The sequence below is a fragment of the Amblyraja radiata genome, chromosome 8, assembly GCF_010909765.2.
Source record: "Amblyraja radiata isolate CabotCenter1 chromosome 8, sAmbRad1.1.pri, whole genome shotgun sequence".
Classification (NCBI taxonomy): domain Eukaryota; kingdom Metazoa; phylum Chordata; class Chondrichthyes; order Rajiformes; family Rajidae; genus Amblyraja; species Amblyraja radiata.
In genome coordinates, this window is record NC_045963.1 from 75,596,332 (window position 1) to 75,615,611 (window position 19,280).

Consider the following 19,280-nt stretch of genomic DNA (forward strand, 5'->3'; position numbering starts at 1 on the left):
TCTCCCGAGTTTGCCCTGATTCGACCTCGGAGATTTACGGTAATGGCCGCTCGTCGGTACTCGGGGCTCTCGTGGACATTTTTCATCATGTTGAAAAATCTTCACCAGTCTTCCCGTGCTTACCTGCCGTTAGCGAGTCTTCCCGAATACCTGCCGTTAGCGCTAAGGGACGTCCCCGAGCTCCGACGTACCCGCTACGTTCATTCTCCGTGCTTATCACGAGATTGATTTTTTTTAAACTCGGGAGAGCTCTGGGAATGAAATCGCACCGGGGGACAGGGCTATTATTCACGACCTCTGCCGAGTTTGCCCTTGACTCATACTCGCAGCATGTTCGTCACGAGGTCGTAGCAGGCGGTGACGTTAGTCGTAGGTACTCGTGGCATCAAGTAGGTCGGGGCCTTTTTTCTAGCCTGATGAAAAATGTCCACGAGTAAAAAAGGTCGTGAATTAGGTTGTGAAAGTGGGACAGGCCCTTTAGACATAGAACAGGCACAATGTGTAGAAAGGAACTGCAGATGCTGGTTTAAACCAAAGATACACACACACAAAATGCTGGAGTAACTCAGCAGGCTACTCCAGCATTTTGTGTCTATTCTCAATGATAGCGGAGTCAGGGGATATGGGGAGAAGGCAGGAACGGGGTACTGATTGGGGATGATCAGCCATGGTCATATTGAATGGCGGTGCTAACTCGAAGGGCCGAATGGCCTACTCCTGCACCTATTGTCTATTGTCTGCACTCTCAATGTTGTCCTCCCTGAGGCAAGGTGACCAAAGCAGAACATCGATGACTCAGGCAAGACGAAGCCCACAATGGTCCATTGTTGGCTGGGCAGGGGGTGGTAGGGTTGTGATCTGTTTTGGGCCCTTCGGCCCACGCCGACTATCAAACACCCGCTCACACTATTTCTACCTTCTACCAGTTTTGCATCCTACACACACTCACACACGGGACAGATACACTAAGCTAACTAACCTACAATCCTGTATGTCTTTGGAGCGTGGGAGGAAACGGGAGCACCCGGAGACAACCCACGCAGGTCACGGGGAGAACGTACATACAGCACCCGTGGACAGGATGGAACCCGGGTCTCTGGCGCTGCAAGGCAGCGACTGTACCGCTGCGCCACCGTACCACCCGTGAGAGATTGAAAGGTGTTGGGAGTTCAGCCGAGTGTCCTTGCACAGCAGTCAGTCGAAGTTAATCGGCAGCTACAGGAAACCATGAGGCAGGCAAATAGCACGTTGGCCTTCATGGCAGCAGGCGGTGCAGTTCAAGAGCGAAATATTTCATTGCAATTATTCAGTGCCTTGTGCAATCACACCTGGGCAAGTCGGGCCTCACCACCCAAGGTCAGAGTGGTGACGGAAACAGACCTGTACAAAGCCTCACCAGTTTGATTCCCGATATTGGGGTGGGATGGCCAGGGGGCAAGGGTCGAGGAGCAATTGTCCCCAGGAGAGATTAAACCGACTCTTGGCGTCGAGAACAAGGACCGATCGCAGCGAAACGTACAGAATCCTTGACAGGGTAAACGCAGAGACATTTCCTTTGGCCAGGGGTGTCTAGACACTAAATAAGGGATCAGCCATTCGGGTCAGAGTCAATTTACTTCTTCACAAAGAAAATCTTAGTAATTCTGCACCCCAGAGGCTCAGTCACAAAGCATATTCAAAACTGGAATCTTTTCTGATATTAATATATTGATTTCGCTTGGGCAGCTTACATCCCAGCGGTAGGAATATTGATTTTTCCAACCAAGTAACCCTTGCTTTCCCTCTCTGTCCCAGTTCTCTGAATAGTCGCACTGTCCTCCTGATTAAATGTTAATGATTGCATGCCTCATTGTCAGCTTCTCCAGAGCTAACAGTGAACCATTCAACAATTCCTTAATCAACTTCCACTTTGATCTGTGTTTTCACACCTTACCCTTCTGTATCTCAGTCTCCCTCTCCCCTTACAAGGCTAATTCCCGGGATAGCAGGACTGTCATATGCTGAGAGAATGGAGCGGCTGGGCTTGTACACTCTGGAGTTTAGAAGGACGAGAGGAGATCTAATTGAAACATACAAGATTGTTAAGGGTTTGGACACGCTAGAGGCAGGAAACGTGTTCCCGATGTTGGGGGAGTCCAGAACCAGGGGCCACAGTTTAAGAATAAGGGGCAAGTCAATTAGAACGGAGACGAGGAAACACTTTTTCACACAGAGAGTTGCGAGTCTGTGGAATTCTCTGCCTCAGAGGGCGGTGGAGGTCGGTTCTCCAGATACTTTCAAGAGAGAGTTAGATAGGGGTCTCAAAGATAGTTACTCCAGCATTTTATGTCTATCTTTGATACGAGCCAGCACCTGCAGTTCCTTTTCGCTTGTGAATATGACGCAGCAGTGGCGGGGAAGCCTAGAGTTGATGTGAACTCTCACTGACTTGGTCGAGGGCAATGGTTCAGCAAGGGTTAAGGGCCTGTCCCACCGGGCGATTCTTTCGGCGACTGCCGGCGTCGTATCAGTGGCGGCAAAAGAGTTCGACCATTTCAAAATCCAGCGGCGGCAAAACGAAGTTGCGAAACTTGAAAAAAAGCACCGCGCGTCTGTACGTCACCACGCTGGGTCACCGTTGCATCATGCCGCGACTTTTTTGGTGACCTGAATCGCCAAGTGGAACAGGCCCTTTAGTAATTAAGCAGCAAAGTTGATGCTTTGTACTCACTTATCCGGCAATCAGGTCCGGCAAAGCCAGGAGCACATTCACACCGATACCAGTTCTCCCCGTCCACACAGGTCCCACTGTTGTAACTATTGATAGAGAAAACTCACGTTAGACATTCAGAGCCCAAACACGGGGGTTAACTAACGTATGATGCCCGTTTGTCGGCACTGGGCCCCTCTACTCGCTGGGGTGTAGAAGGACGGGGCGGGGACCACACTGAAACGCGGGGGCTCGGGTAGAGTGGATGTGGAGAGGATGTTTTCCATTAGTGGCCGTTAACATCGGGAGAAGAATGGAACACAGAGAGACAAGACTTTGCCTTCCATCATAGTGAGGGGATTCACTGTGATGGATGTCTGTGTAAATTGTGTGTCATGGTTCTTGTTGTATGACTGCAGAACCCAAATTTTGTTTGAACTTCATTTGAGGTTCAAATGACAATAAATTGTATTAAAAAAAAATTGTGTTAAAATTTTTTGTCTAGGAGAGGCCATAGCCGCTGAATTAAAGGGCGTCCATTTAGGAAGATGATGAAGAGGAATCTCTTTAGTCAGAGGGTGGTGAATCCGTGGAGTTCTTTGCCACAGAAGGCTGTGGAGGACAAAAGTCAGTGGATATTTTTAAGGCAGAGATAGATAGATTCTTGATGAGTACGGGTGTCGAGATGTTATGTGGAGAAGGCAGGAGAATGGGGTTGAGTGAGACAGACCGATCAGACATGATTGAATGGCAGAGTAGACTTGATGGGCCAAATGTATTCTTTAAGAATAAGGAGTAAGCTATTTAGAACGGAGACGAGGAAACACTTTTTCCTCAGAGAGTGGCGAGTCTGTGGAATTCTCTGCCTCAGAGGGCAGTGGAGGCAGGTTCTCTGGATGCTTTCAAGAGAGAGCTAGATAGGGCTCTTAAAGATAGCGGAGTCAGGGGATACGGGGGGGGGGGGGGGAAGGCAGGAACGGGGTACTGATTGGGGATGATCATCCATGATCACATTGAATGGCGGTGCTGGCTCGAAGGGCCGAATGGCCTCCTCCTGCATCTATTGTCTATAAATGGCCTAACTCTGCTCCTATCACTTATGAACGAATGCCACACATGTACAAAAACCAAACATGGTTTAAATAAGATCTCACTCACCATGGGTGTGGATTGCAGTCATTTGTATCTAGAAGGGAGGGGAGGAAAAAAAATATTAAAAGATTATTTAATACGAGTCAGGGACTTTTAGCCGAACATCAAACTTGCATTGCTCCAGTGCCCAAGGTGGTGACTTGTTAATAGGCCCCATGATTAAAGAGTAGGAAGTCATTTAATACCCGTCAAATAGGCTGTCACCCTTCTGAATAGATTCCAGGTTTTCACTGTGGACTCTGCTAAATACTTCTTGACAGATGTGCTCGTGGGGAGGGCAGCCCCTTGTAAAGTCTGTTAACCGGAAGGCGTGAGTGGAAGCAGGCATTTCACCGGCCAGCCAAGAACTTTGGGAACCAGAGCACATCTGGCCTTCATTTAGTGCAAACCTGCCTCTCCCAGTCGCAGGCTCCCGAAACGGGCAATAAATAAACCCCCAACCCTCTCAGACCTGGCAGTGTCGCAGTTAAAATACTTATTGTGTTTAGGAAGGAACTGCAGATGCTGGCTGAAATCGAAGATAAGACACAAAAAGCTGGAGTAACTCAGCGGGACAGGCAGCATCTCTCTGGAGAGAAGGAATGGGTGACGTTTCGGGATGCTGCCTGTCCCGCTGAGTTACATAGAAACATAGAAAATAGGTGCAGGAGTAGGCCATTCGGCCTTTCGAGCCTGCACCGCCATTCAATATGATCATGGCTGATCATCCAACTCAGTATCCTGTACCTGCCTTCTCCAGCTTTGTGTGTCCAAAATACTAGTTTTTGCCCGGCTGCAGAAATATATACAACAAAAGCTCAAAGCTCGAAGGGCCGAATGGCCTCCTGCACCTATTTTCTATGTTTCTATGTAAAAGAAAATCTAAATAATCTAGGACTCGGAAACAAAGATAGGTTGGTTTAGTTTAGAGGTACAAGCGTGGAAACAGGCCCTTTGGCCCACCGAGTCCGCGCCGACCAGCGATCCCCGCACATTAACACAATCCTACACACACACACACACGGGACAAATTACAGGTAGACAAAAGTGCTGGAGAAACTCAGCGGGTGCAGCAGCATCTATGGAGCGAAGGAAATAGGCAACGTTTCGGGCCGAAACTTCTTTTGTCTACCTTCGACTTTCCAGCATATGCAGTTCCTTCTTAAACACAGGGACACAAATTACACATGCGCCAAGCCAATTAACCTACACACCTGTACGTCTTTGGAGTGTGCGGGGGGGGGGGGGTAATCGAAGCAGTCAGAGAAAACCCACGCGGGTCACGGGGAGAACGTGCAAACTCCGTACAGACAGCACCCGCAGTGGGGATCGAGCCCGGGTCTCTGGCGCCGAGTGGCAGCGACTATACCGCTGCTCCACCGTGCCGCCCTTTATTGATATTGAGGCACGAGTCGCTGGGGGAAAGATTAGCGGCAGCACCCGTTGAGAGCTAGACGGGTCCTTTTTATTTTAAAAACGTTCCCAGTCCTCGGAATGTTTGTGGGGCCAGGTTGTTGTCCGTGCGAGGTGGCAGCTGGACAACGGAAACTGGCCGTTTGGGAATTCTGTAAGTAGCAATCAACTGTGCACTAACTTAAACCAATCCTGATTGAGACTCAGAGCTACTGCCTCACAAACCCGGGGTTCGATCCCGACTACAGGTGCTGTCTGTACGGAGTTTGTACGCTCTCCCCGTGACCGTGTGGGGGTTTCCCCCCCCCCCCCCCTCCCCAGAGTGCTCCGGTTTCCTGCCACACGCCTAAGATGTTCAGGTTTGTAGGCCAATTGGCTTGGTATAAATGTAAATCTTCCCCAGTGTGTGGAGGATAGTGTTGGCATGCAGAGATCGCTGGCCGGGCCGGACCCGGTGGGCTGAAGGAATGGGTGAGGTTTCGGGTCGAGACCCTTCTTCCGACTGAGAGTCGGGGGGGGGGGGGGGGGGGAGAAGAGGGAAACTAGAGGTATGAAAAGGTTCACAGCAGATCCGAGCCGGCACCGATGACCAAGGAAATGTGGAGCCCACAATGCTCCATGTTGGCCGGGTGACAGTTCGGGTCGAGACCCCTCCTAATCCAAGGGGCCTCGACCCGAAACGTCACCCATTCCATCTCTCCAGAGACTCTGCCCGTCCCGGCTGAGTCACTCCAGCATTTTTGTGTGTCTATCTTTGGTGATAAACCAGCATCTGCAGTTCCTTCCGACACACACGTGGACTGTGATTTTACTGGTCACCCCTCCCTCTCCCGATGTCGAACGACCCGAAACATCACCCATTCCTTCTCTCCAGAGATGCTGCCTGTTCCTGATGAGTCACTCCAGCACTTTGTGTCTATCTTCAATTATAAATAACGGATTGCCATTCTCATCGCCTCACAGAGCAAAACTCTGCGTAAAACATGAAGACAGACACAAAAAGCTGGAGTAACTCAGCGGGACAGGCAGCATCACTGGAGAGAAGGGATGCATCAAGCACACTGCATTGCTAAAATCGAATCCAGTGTATTGCCAAGCGCCTTGTTAAACATTTTATCCTTCTCCCCCCCCCCCCACCCCTATCTTGTCATAGCTCAGATATACAAGGCAACTACTCACTCTGAGAGCATGTGATTCCTTCCCAGCCTTCCTTACAGACGCAGGTGTAGGAGTCCCCATTCACCACGCACGTGCCACCATTCTCGCAAGGGTTTGGCAGGCAGCTGCTATTGCGAGCTGTGGAGCCCAGGGGCGAAGAGAAAAAACAAATCCACCATAAGTTTGCTGACGATACAAAAGTGAGTGGTTTTTGCAGATAGTGAAGATGGTTGTGAACGATTGCAGCAGGATCTGGATCGATTGGCCAGGTGGGCGGAGGAATGGTTGATGGAATTTAATACATGGAAGTGTGAGGTGTTGCACTTTGGGACGTCGAACAAGGGCAGGACCTACACAGTAAATGGTAGGCCTCTGGGTAGTGTTGTAAAGCAGAGGGATCTAGTAGTACAGGTGCAAGGTTCCTTGAAGGTCGAGTCACAGGTAGATAAGGTGGTCAAAAAGGCTTTTGGCACTTTGGCCTTCATCAGTCAGAGTATTGAGTATAGAAGTTGGGAGGTCATGTTGCAGTTGTACAAGACGTTGGTGAGACCGCATTTAGAATATTGTGTTCAGTTCCGGGCACCATGTTATAGGAAAGATATTGTCATAGACAATAGGTGCAGGAGTAGGCCATTCGGCCCTTCGAGCAAGCACCGCCATTCAATTTGATCATGGCTGATCGTCCCCAATCAGTACCGCCTTCTCCCCATATCACCCAACTCCGCTATTTTTAAGAGCCCTGTCTAGCTCTCTTGAAAGCATCCAGAGAACCTGCTTCCACCGCCCTCTGAGGCAGAGTCAAGCTTGAAAGGGTTCAGAAAAGATTTACGAGGATGTTGCCAAGACTAGAGGGTGTGAACTTAAATATATCCACCGATTGGCCTCCACTGCCGTCTGTGGCAAATTCCACAGATTCACCACCCTCTGACCAAAGAAATTCCTCCTCATCTCCTTCCTAAGGGAACATCCTTTAATTCTGAGGCTTTGACCTGTAGTCCTAGACTCTCCCACATCCACTCTATCCAAGCCGTTCACTATTCTGTACGTTTCCTCCTTCATGTCTACAAAGCCCTCAACGGGCTTGCCCCCACCTACATCAAAAGTCTGCTCGCCCACCACTCCACCTCCAGGTCCCTCAGATCGGCCGACTTGGGGTTACTGAACATCCCGCGGTCTAGGCATAAGCTCGCGCCTTTGCGGATGAAGCTCCTAGACTGTGGAACAGCATCCCCCTTCCCATCAGAACTGCCCCCTCCATCGACTCTTTTAAGCCGAGACTAAAAACTCATCTGTACTCCCAAGCCTTTCTTGATGTCCTCTGAGCGAGGGATATATGTATGTAGTTTGTTTGTTTATATTATACTTATACTTGACTTTGACTCTGACATCGGAGGGGAGAGTGCAGTGGAGAGAGAAGTTTTTTTGGCCTTCCATCACAGCAATGTGATGGATGTTTATGTAAATTATGTTGTGTCTTGGGTCTATTTGTTTGTAATGTGTGGCTGCAGAAACGGCATTTCGTTTGGACCTCAAGGGGTCCAAATGACAATAAATTGAATTGTATTGTATTGTATTGTATTGTATACCAATGTAAAGCACTTTGGCCAACGAGAGTTGCTATATAAATAAATGTGACTTGACTTGACGTGAGGCGTGTGGAAAGTTAGCGGCGCCAGGACCTACCGATGTTGCACGTGGCTCCATCCCAGCCCAGAGGACACATGCATTTAAACGTGTCGCCCTCGTCGTAGCAGGTGCCGCCATTGTTGCAGGTCGCCTCGTCGCATTGACTGTCCCCTGCGGAAACATCAACAACAACACCGCTCAGATATGGCCGGCACAGAGCTCAGTATCTCCAGCACACACCACCACGTGGCAGAACTAAACTAGAAAAACCTAACACAGTGGCGCAGCAGGTAGAGCTGCTGCCTTAAAGCCCTGTCCCACTGTACGAGTTCATTCAAGAGCTCTCCCGAGTTTAAAAAAAAAATCTGGGACGTCTCTTAGCGGCTCGTAACGCTAACGGCAGGTACTCGGGAAACGGGGTAAGCACGGGAAGACTTGTGAAGATTTTTCAACATGTTGAAAAATGTCCACGAGAGCCCCGAATACCGACGAGCGGCCATTACCGTAAATCTCCGAGTTCAAATCAGGGCAAACTCGGGAGGAACGAGTTCTTGAATGAACTCGTACAGTGGGACAGGGGTTTTACGGAGCCAGAGTCCCGGGTTCGATCCCGATCACGGGCGCTGTGCGTGCGTGGTGTTTGCACCTTCTCCGTAACCTGCGTGGGTTTACTCCGGGTGCTCAGGTCTCCTCCCACTATCCCAAAGGCTTGTCAGTACGTAGGTTAATTGGCCCACTGTAAAGATGCCCCCTAGGGTGCAGGGAGCGGGTGAGAAAGTGGGATAGCACTACTGGTGTGAACGGGTGATCGATGGTCACTGTGGTCTCCGTGGGCCGAAGGGCCTCGTTTCCATACTGTATCTCCAAACTAAACTGCCCCAGAGTAAAGGGGGAGGATGAGAATGTGGGATAACAGAACATGATCAATTGGACGGCTCGATATTAATCATGTATAGACTTTCCACTGACTGGATAGCACACAACAAAAAGCTTCTCTGTACCTCAGTGGTGACAATAAACTAAAAATAATATGAACGGGTGATCACTGGTCGGCGTGGGCCGAAGGGCCTGTTTCCATGTTGAATCTGGGGGGGGGAAGTGTTAGCTGTGAGGAGGATGCTAGGAGGCTGCAAGGTGACTTGGATAGGCTGGGTGAGTGGGCAAATGCATGGCAGATGCAGTATAATGTGGATAAATGTGAGGTTATCCACTTTGGTGGCAAAAACAGGAAAGCAGACTATTATCTAAATGGTGGCCGATTAGGAAAAGGGGAGATGCAGCGAGACCTGGGTGTCATGGTACACCAGTCATTGAAAGTAGGCATGCAGGTGCAGCAGGCAGTGAAGAAAGCGAATGGTATGTTAGCATTCATAGCAAAAGGATTTGAGTATAGGAGCAGGGAGGTTTTACTGCAGTTGTACAGGGTCTTGGTGAGACCACACCTGGAGTATTGTGCACAGTTTTGGTCTCCAAATCTGAGGAAAGACATTCTTGCCATAAAGGGAGTACAGAGAAGGTTCACCAGACTGATTCCTGGGATGTCAGGACTTTCATATGAAGAAAGACTGGATAGACTCGGCTTGTACTCGCTAGAATTTAGAAGATTGAGGGGGGGATCTTATAGAAACTTACAAAATTAAGGGGTTGGACAGGCTCGATGTAGGAAGATTGTTCCCGATGTTGGGGAAGTCCAGGACAAGGGGTCACAGTTTAAGGATAAAGGGGAAATCTTTTAGGACCGAGATGAGAAACATCTCCCATTCCTTCCCTCCAGAGATGCTGCCCGTCCCGCTGAGTTACTCCAGCATTGTGTCTATCTCTGTGTAAACAGGCTGTGGGATGAAGGGACAGCTGCCATCGCTGGATCTCTAAACTAGCTCCGAAACTGAACCAAGAACTCACGTGAATGGCAGGTTTTTCCTTTCCAATCATTCTGGCATTCGCAGTAGAAGTCGTTGACCAGATCCTGGCACTTGCCTCCGTTCTGGCACGGGTTTACACTGCAGTCATTGATATCTGCGCAACGGGAGAAGAAAGAGTAACTCGACAGCTGTACCTTTCTGCATCAGGCCGCGAGATGTCACTGTCACACGAGAAGCATTAAATACTTTACCCCGAACACATGCCCCTGCCCATCTCTCACCCCCACCAGTCCTAGCACCAGCCAGCATCCCCCCCCCCCCCCTTGCAGAATAACCCAGACTGTGTCACTGTTTCAGCTGCAGGGCAGTAGAGTTCCTGCCCCACAGTGCCAGAGACCCGAGTTCGATCCCGATTATTCAAGAGTTTATTGTCATGTGTCCCTGATAGGACAATGAAATTCTTGCTTTGCTACAGCACACCAGAACATAGTAGGCATTGACTACAGAACAGATCAGTGTGTCCATATACCATTGTATAAATATATACACACACATGAATAAATAAACTGATAAAGTGCAAATAACAGATAATGGGCTATTAATGTTCAGAGTTTTGTCTGAGCCAGGTTTAATAGCCTGATGGCTGTGGGGAAGTAGCTATTCCTGAACCTGGTCGTTGCAGTCTTCAGGCTCCTGTACCTTCTACCTGAAGGTAGCAGGGAGATGAGTGTGTGGCCAGGATGGTGTGGGTCCTTGATGATACTGCCAGCCTTTTTGAGGCAGCGACTGCGATAGATCCCCTCGATGGAAGGGAGGCCAGAGCCGATGATGGGCTGGGCAGTGTTTACTACTTTTTGTAGTCTTTTCCGCTCCAGGGGGTTCAAGTTGCCGAACCAAGCCACGATGCAACCGGTCAGCATGCTCTCGACTGTGCACCTGTAGAGGTTAGAGAGAGTCCTCCTTGACAAACCGACTCTCCGTAATCTTCTCAGGAAGTAGAGGCGCTGATGTGCCGACTACGGGCACTTGTCTGTACGTTCTCCCCGTGACCTGCGTGGGTTTTCTCCGGGAAGCTTTGGTTTCCTCCCGCGCGCCAAAGACATACAGGTTTGTCGGTTATTCGGCTTGGCAGAATTGCAAATTGCGTGCAGGACGTGTTAGTGTGCGGGGATCGCTGGTCAGTGTGGACTGGGTGGGCCGAAGGGCCTATTTCCGTGTTGTATCTCCGAGCTAAAAAATATTGGCAGCTGAGCTTTAAACTGCCTAGTCCCCAAACTTTAGAGGTACAGCACAGAAACAGGCCCTTCGGCCCACCGAGTCCGCGCCGAGCAGCCATCACCCCGTACGTTAACACTATCTATGCATTAGTAACAATCTACAACTTGCACAAGCCAATTAACCTACAAACCTGTACGTCTTTGGAGTGTGGGAAGAAACCGGAGCTGTCGGAGATAAGCTGACGTGGACACAGGGAGAACGTACCAACTCCGCACAAACAGCACACGTAGGTCAGGATCGAACCCGGACGCTGTAAGGCAGCAACTCTACCGCTGCGCCACCGTTCCGTCCTATGAAACCCTGGCGTTCCCTTCTAAAAACAATCGTTGTTTGTGATCGATCCACATCGTGAAAGATCAACCTTTATTCCATAAGCAATCAGGAACATTTAAACTGCCAGCCATTCCCTTCCAGCTCGGCGCGGCTTGTGTGAGCGCCGGCTGACCTTGCTGCTGTAAAGCCGTGTAGTACCGTAATACCATGTAAAGGGTGGCATGCACATACGTGTAGTGGAGATCATAAATGGCATGGGTTAATAACCTACAATCATACAACACAATAGAGCACCAACAGGCCCTTCGGCCCACAAGGTTCATGCCAAGCATGTTGTCAAGCATGCTATCGCTGCTCTAAACCGGCCCTGCTGAGTGCCCCCCCCCCCCTCGATGAACTGTATTCATGCACATAGACCCAGCACAGACATTTTTGTACTTTAGACAGTTTTACCGTTCTTTTTTTTTTAATAAATCATGTTTCTCGGGGTATCTACATTTTTTGGTTGTTTAAGTTATGATTATAGGATGGAAGCTGCATACCAAGTCTCATTGCACCTATAAAATATATTATTATTATTAAAGTTAAGCTAACGTGTGCCAAATATGATTCCAAGTTACACTGGTCGCATCTAGAGCCCCGGCTGCAGGGGGCAAAGTCAACCTGCCGATCGGAGAGAGAGAGAGAGAGAGATACCGATGAGGGGGAGATCGGCCCCCCTCACCCATGCTGTATCCCCAAACTAAACCAAAACATCTTTGGGTGAGATCGTGACTTACCAAACTGGCATAGAACACCTTCCCATCCCTCACGGCAGATACACTGGTAGAAGTTGACACCGTCAATGCAAGTCCCACCGTTTTTACACGGGTCACTCTCACAATCATTAATATCTGTACGAAGAAACAAAAAGTAGCATTTACCCAATGCGCAAACCTGCTGGCTTTCAACACGCTCTTTGTTAAGAAATTGCAACGTATTGTAGACGCCGCCCAGACCGACACACTAACCCAACCTCCCTTCAACTGACTCAATGTACGCCTCACGCTGCCTCGGCAAGGCCAGCAGCATCATCACGGACCAGTCGCACCCGGGCCACTCCCTCTTCTCCCCTCTACCATCAGGCCAAAGGTATAGAAGTGTGAAAACGCACACCTCCAGATTCAGAGACAGTTTCTTCCCAGCTGTTATCAGGCAACTGAACCATCCTACCACAACCAGAGAGCAGTCCTGAACTACTATCTACCTCACTGGTGACCCTCGGACTATCTTTGATCGGACTTTGCTGGATTTACCTTGCACTAAACATTATTCCCTTTATCCTGTATCTGCACACTGTAAACGGCTCGATTGAAAGCATGTATTGTCTTTCCGCTGACTGGTTAGCACGCAACAAAAGCTTTTTCCACTGTACCTCGGTACACGTGACAATAAACTAAACTAACTTGTCAATTAGGCGCGTGCCTCAAAGTGTGAAAAGCTTTTGTTTGTGTGCTGGCCGGTCAGCAGGACAATACCTGATAACATCTGAGCAATTTACTGTGTACAGGTAAATAATGGAATGAGGTTTAGTGCAATGTAAAGCCAGCAAAGTCCAGTCAGTGATGGTTCAGGACATGGCAGGGGAAGGGGGTGGAAGGGGAGGGTAGTGAAGGAGGTTTACAGAGCAAGGCAAGACAGGGAGAGGGGGGTGGGGGGGAAGGGAGGGAGAGGGGGGTGGTTACCATGCAGGGCATGTGCCAGGAGAGGAGAGTGAAAGTCACAAGGGAGAACATGTCAGGGGAGGGGAGGGGAGGGGGGCGGTGAGACAAGAAGAGTTACAGAAGGACAGGACAAGGGAGGATCACAGAGGTCGGGGGATGGGAAGGGGGGGGGGGGGTGAAGGAGAGTTACAGAGCAGGGGCGTAACAGGAGAGAAATTTGAGGAAGGACATCCTTGCTATTGAGGGAGTGCAGCGTAGGTTCACGAGGTTAATTCCTGGGATGGTGGGACTGCCATATGATGAAAGACTGGAGCGACTGGGCTTGTGTACTCTGGAATTTCGAAGGGAGAGAGGATCTAATTGAAACATAAGATTAAGGGATTGGAAATGCGAGAGGCAGGAAACATGTTCCCGATGTTGGGGGAGTCCAGAACCAGTGGACACAGTTTAAGGATAAAGGGTAATCCATTTAGAACGGAGATGAGGAAAAACCTTTTCACCCGGAGAGTTTTGAGTGTGTGGAATTCTCTGCCTCAGAGGGCGGTGGAGGCCAATTCATTGGATGTTTTCAAGACAGAGTTAGATAGAGCTCTTAAAGATAGCGGAGTCAAGGGAAATGGGGAGAAGGCTGGAACGGGGTACTGATTGTGGATGATCAGCCATGATCAGCCATGAATGGCGGTGCTGGCTCGAAGGGCCGAATGGCCTACTTCTGCACCTATTTTCTATGTTTCTACCTGGGACAATAAACTGAACTGTAACTTGTCAATTAGGCGAGTGCCTCAAAGTGTGAAAAGCTTTAGTTTGTGTGCTGGCTGGTCAGAAGGATAATACCCGAGGGTCAGGGGAGGGTGGAGTGGGGAGGTCACAGAGCAGGAGGGGTGGGGACGACGAGGGAGGGAGGGACAGTCGCAGAGTGACGCGGGTGGGGAGAAGGGTCGGAGAGGGGGCGGCGTGTTCGGACGCCGTGCAGGCCGTTCTTACTTTCGTGACAGTACGCGCCAGTGAAGCCCTGGCCGCACTCGCAGGTGAACCTCCCTCCGGCCTGGCTCCTGCACTTGCCGTGGGGCCCGCACACATTGGAGGAGATGTAGCGGATGCCGTCGGGCGTGCTGTTGGAGGCCACGGACACGGTGCAGCTGTCGATGACTGAGGAACAACCACACAAAACCAGTCATTAATGAGCCGCTCACACCAACGTCCACGGACTCCGGTGCAGCAAAGTGCAGGAAGGAAGTGCAGATGCTGCTTTCAACCCAAGATGGACACAAACTGAAGACCCAAAACGTCACCCATTACTTCTCTCCAGAGATGCTGCCCGAACCACTGAGGTTCGGGGTACTGATTGGGGATGATCAGCCATGATCACATTGAATGGCGGTGCTGGCTAGAAAGGGCCAAATGGCCTACTCCTGCATCTATTGTTACTCCATCTTTTTTTAGCCCAGCTTCGGTTCAGACCAGCATCTGCAGCACCTCCCTACAGAAGACATGTTGCAGATGACTGCATTTCCCCTGCAAGCATGAAGAATTAGTGCATGCGTTCCCTCTCAAGTGGTAAAACATACAAGCTTCTAAACTATCATTACTGCACTGTGGTGGGTCTGACCTAGCACTGTACACCCACTCTAAACACACTGCAGAAGCCAATGAACAATGATATCAACACACACACACACACACTGTTAATGGTTAACTCCGTTGAAAAGAAGTGTCTGGTCTTAGGGAATGGAAATTCAAGAGTCCCACAGCAACCTGCAAACGGCCCCAATTCAAAGAATACGGATTGTTTTTTCTGGTTTCGAGGCCCAGACCCGACTGAGGCGCTAGGGTTGTGATACGCAGAATCCAAGGACACAAGAGAAGCAACCAGGGTAAAGAGCACCAGGCACAAGGTGCTGGAGGAACTCAGCGGGACAGGCAGCATCTCCGGGGAGAAGGAACGGGCGACGTTTCAGGTCGAGACCCTTCGTCAGACCGAGAGATCGAAGGGGCCGAAAGTCGAGGGGAAGGTAGAATAGCTCGTTGGTAGCTGGGGCACACTGAGATACAGTTGTACCATTTAATCAGGGGGTAGTCAGACTGGTCGGAGAACTAGGTGAGGAGGAGGGGGGAGACTTGTAGTTAGAGAAGTCAATATTCATACTGAAATGTGCAGGAAGGAACTACAGATGCTGGTTTAAACCAAAGATAGACAGAAAGCCGGAGTAACTCAGCAGGTCAGGCAGCATCTCTGGAGAAAAGGACTGGCTGATGTTTCGGGTCGAGACCCTTCTTCAGACTCATTCTCTGCACTCGTTATCACCCAGCACAGGGCTAACCATGGGTCGTTTCTCTCATTTTTTGTTACTTCTTTAATTCTATATCTCTTTCTCTCTCTCCATCACCGTCTATATCTCTCGTTTTCCTCTCCTTTAATCTCAGTCAGATGGAGGGTCTCGACCCAAAATATCGCCCACTCCTTCTCTCCGGAGAAGCTGCCTGCCCCGCTGAGTTACTCCAGCGTGATGTGTCTATAATCTTCCATATTCATACCGCTGGGTTGCCAGCTACGCTGTTAGCAGAGCAACTGTTTTAGACATCTCTCCACATCCCCCAAGCACTGAAGGCAAGGACGGAAGTCAGCTGAACAAGCAAATGGGGAAATACCTTCACAGGGAGTGGTCCGACAGTGGTCTTTCAGATGGGAACAATTCTTCCCCTCGTAGTCTTCTGGGCAGCTGCAGAAGTAGTCGCTGGCCAGATTGAAGCACTGAGCCCCATTCCAGCACGGGTTAGGCTCACAGTAATCAACATCCAGCTGTAGAGGGGGGGCACAAAGGGAGACGAGTTTCACACGGTGGGAACAGTATAGACAGGCACGCATGCGGCTACCACGATCACTCACATCAGCGCCTTTATACACACACACACACAAACTTATTTCCCCCCCGTTTATTTTACTGTTTACAGCAGGGGTGGGCAACCTAGGGGCCAGGACGAGTGCCTGTGAGCGGATGGCAGGCCACATCTATCACACGCGCGCACACGGATCTGGCCCCCATCCCGCAGGCATCAAATCGCGTGTTCAGAGAGGGTAGAGAAAAATGCTGGAGAAACTCAGCGGGTGAGGCAGCCTCGTGCAATCCTTGCATGCCTCTCACTCGCTGAGTTTCTCCAGCATTTTTTATCTACCTTCGATTTTTCCGGCATCTGCAGTTCAATCTTAAACGTGTTCACAGAAGGTGCGGGACCGTGCCGGTGGCTTTGCGCAGGATGCGGTACGGACAGAGCTCGGCGCTAGGCGGGCCGGATGATTACGGGGAAAAAAAATCCACCTGCGGGACGGATGATTCCGGGTTACGAGCCACATTCGGCCCGGGGGCCGGAGGTTGCCGACCTCTGGTTTACAGTGTACGATGTTTACATATTCTGTTGTGCTGCTGCAAGTAAGAATTTCATTGTTCTATCAGGGGGACAAATGACAGTAAAGCAGGCGGCAAGGTGGAACAGCAGTAGAGTTGCCGCCTCAAAAGCACCAGGGACCCAGGTTCGATCCCAACCACAGGTGTCGTTTCTCTGTGTGGATACTAGCTGGTAGATCAAAGAAAGACAGTGCTGGAGTAACTCAGCAGGTCAGGCAGCATCGCAAGGGAACATGGATAGGCGACACTTCAAGTCGGGACCCGTCATTCAGACTTGAAGAACCAGTTTGTGGAACAGTTTAGTGTGAACACATTAAAGATTTAAAGTGAGCTGCAGGGTGGCGTAGAGTTGCTGCCTCACAGCGCCAGCGACCCGGGTTCCATCCCGACTATTGCAACTGTTCAATCTAGTCAGTGGAGAGACGAAGCAGGATTACAACCAAGCAGTCCACAGCGGGCAGATACATGATTATGGGAATAATGTTTAGCGCAAGATAAAATAATGTAAAGTCTGATTAAAGATAGTCCGGGGTGTCTAATGAGGTAGATGGTAGCTCAGGACCACTAGTTGGTGGTAGGATGGTTCAGTTGCCTGATAACAGCCGGGAAGAAACCATCTGGGAAGAAGTCTGTGGAATTCTCTGCCTCAGAGGGCGGTGGAGGCGGGTTCTCTGGATGCTTTCAAGAGAGCGTTAGATAGGGCTCTTAAAGATAGCGTAGTCAGGGGAGAAGGCAGGAACGGGGTACTGATTGGGGATGATCAGCCATGATCACATTGAATGGCGGTGCTGGCTCGAAGGGCCGAATGGCCTACTCCCGCACCTATTGTCTATCCCCGAATCTGGAGGTGTGAGTTTTCACACTTCTGAACCTCTTGCCTGTCAGGAGAGAGAAGAGGGAGTGGCCGGGGTGAGACTGGTTTATGATGATGCTGCTGCTGGCCTTGCCGAGTGTAGATGGAGTCGACGGAAGCGAGGTTGGTTTGCGCGATGATGGGTCTGGGCTGCGTCCACAATCCGCTCGCGGTCTTGGATGGAGCCGTTCCCAAACAGCGAGATGATGCAACAACCCACCACCCCGATGAAACCCTGAAAGGGGGTGGACCTTGCACACCAAGCCCTCACCTGACACAAGCTCCCAGAGAAACCAGCAGGGCAGAGACACTGGAATCCACTGACTTCATCCTGACAGTAACCACCGTTGAGACAGGGGGTGCTTTCACATTCATTGATGTCCTTCTCACAGTTGGAGCCCGCAAAGCCCGACACACAGGTGCAGCTGTATCCATTGACCAAATCCTGAAAGAGTGGGGATGCGGAGAGAAAAAAAAAAAGTCAGGCCCAATCAAGATAGGATCACATTATTCATTTTAAAACAGACATCGCTCTAAATCATCAGTCAACAGATAAAACAAATAATTGGCACATTCAGATTTGGAACGTAGATGAGGAAAAACATTTTCACCCAGAGCGTGGCAAGTCTGTGGAATTCTGCCACTGAAGGCAGTGGAGGCCATTTCACTGGATGTTTTCATGCGAGAGTTAGATTTAGCTCTTAAGGCTAACAGAACTCAATTGACGATAGGTGCAGGAGTAGGCCATTTGGCCCTTCGAGCCAGCACTGCCATTCAATGCGAGCATAGCTCAAGGGACATGGAAAGCAGGAACGGCGTACTGATTCTGGATGATCAGTCATGATCATATTGAATGGCGGTGCTGGCTCAAAGGGCCCCCGGGCCTACTGCACCTATTTTTCTGCGTTCCTATGGTTCGAAGGAGAAACAGGATAGAAGTATCTAAAAATTTGGAAAGCATGGATAGGATAGACTGAACCTTTTGTCGCTGAAGGCCAAAGGGCATCATTTTAAGGTGAGAAGACAAAGTTCAGAGGAGATGTGCGGGGCAAGTAATTTTAGAGGGCGATGGTGGGGGCCTGGAACATGCGTGCTGCCAGAGGAGGCAGATACGATAGCGGTGTTTAAGAGATAGGGGCGTGGATTAAGTGCAGATGCAGAGCAGGCGGACGAGATTACTTTATCTTGACCGCAGGCTTCGCACGCACAAGGTGGGCCTGTTCCTGCACTCGACATTTCTCTGCCCCCATTGTAAAACCTGCTAGAACCGCTACACAGAACCGCACCAAATATTTGTAAAGCTCGGAGAGATTTTGTCCGGATTCAGATTTGTTCAGACGCACCATCTCCACAGAGAACAGATCAAATTCATTCTAAAAACACTGCAGGTAGAAGCCAGACGCACCTTGCAAATTCCACCATTTTGGCACTGCTCGTGACAGTCATTGATGTCTGCAACACAAAATCAAAAAACAATGAGGGGAAAAAAAACAAAAACAAACGAGCAATTTATTAAAGAATAAACTAATCCCAGATGTCGTCAAGGCAACGGAACCATCCTATCACCAACTAGAGAGCAGTCCTGAGCTACCATCTACCTCACTGGAGACCCTCAGACGATCTTTAATCGTACTTTATCTTGCACATTAGTTTAGTTTAGAGATACAGCGCGGAAACAGGCCCTTCGGCCCAACGAGTCCGCACCGACCAGCGATCCCCGCACACTAGCACGATCCTACACACACTGGGGACAATTTACACTTATACCAAGTAGACAAACCCGAGCCAATTAACCTACAAACCTGTACGTCTTTGGAGAGTGGGAGAAACCGGAGATCTGGGAGAAAACCCACGGAGGTCATAGGGAAACTGCATACACACAGCACCCGT

General features: G+C 50.0%; 1 protein-coding gene across 2 annotated transcripts in view; it reads right to left on the reverse strand.

The window, feature by feature from the left end:
- jag1 (jagged canonical Notch ligand 1) overlaps positions 1-19,280 on the reverse strand; it is a 93,658-nt gene that overhangs the window by 17,931 nt on the left and 56,447 nt on the right. For both annotated transcript variants that reach the window (XM_033026262.1, XM_033026261.1), the window contains exons 11-20: positions 18,796-18,842; positions 17,662-17,835; positions 15,783-15,933; positions 14,118-14,282; positions 12,210-12,323; positions 9,920-10,033; positions 8,075-8,188; positions 6,413-6,529; positions 3,848-3,875; positions 2,711-2,796 (exon numbers count right to left, since the gene is read on the reverse strand). In XM_033026262.1, the coding sequence (XP_032882153.1) occupies positions 2,711-2,796; positions 3,848-3,875; positions 6,413-6,529; positions 8,075-8,188; positions 9,920-10,033; positions 12,210-12,323; positions 14,118-14,282; positions 15,783-15,933; positions 17,662-17,835; positions 18,796-18,842 (1,110 nt within the window). The remainder of the gene's footprint in view (positions 1-2,710; positions 2,797-3,847; positions 3,876-6,412; positions 6,530-8,074; positions 8,189-9,919; positions 10,034-12,209; positions 12,324-14,117; positions 14,283-15,782; positions 15,934-17,661; positions 17,836-18,795; positions 18,843-19,280) is intronic.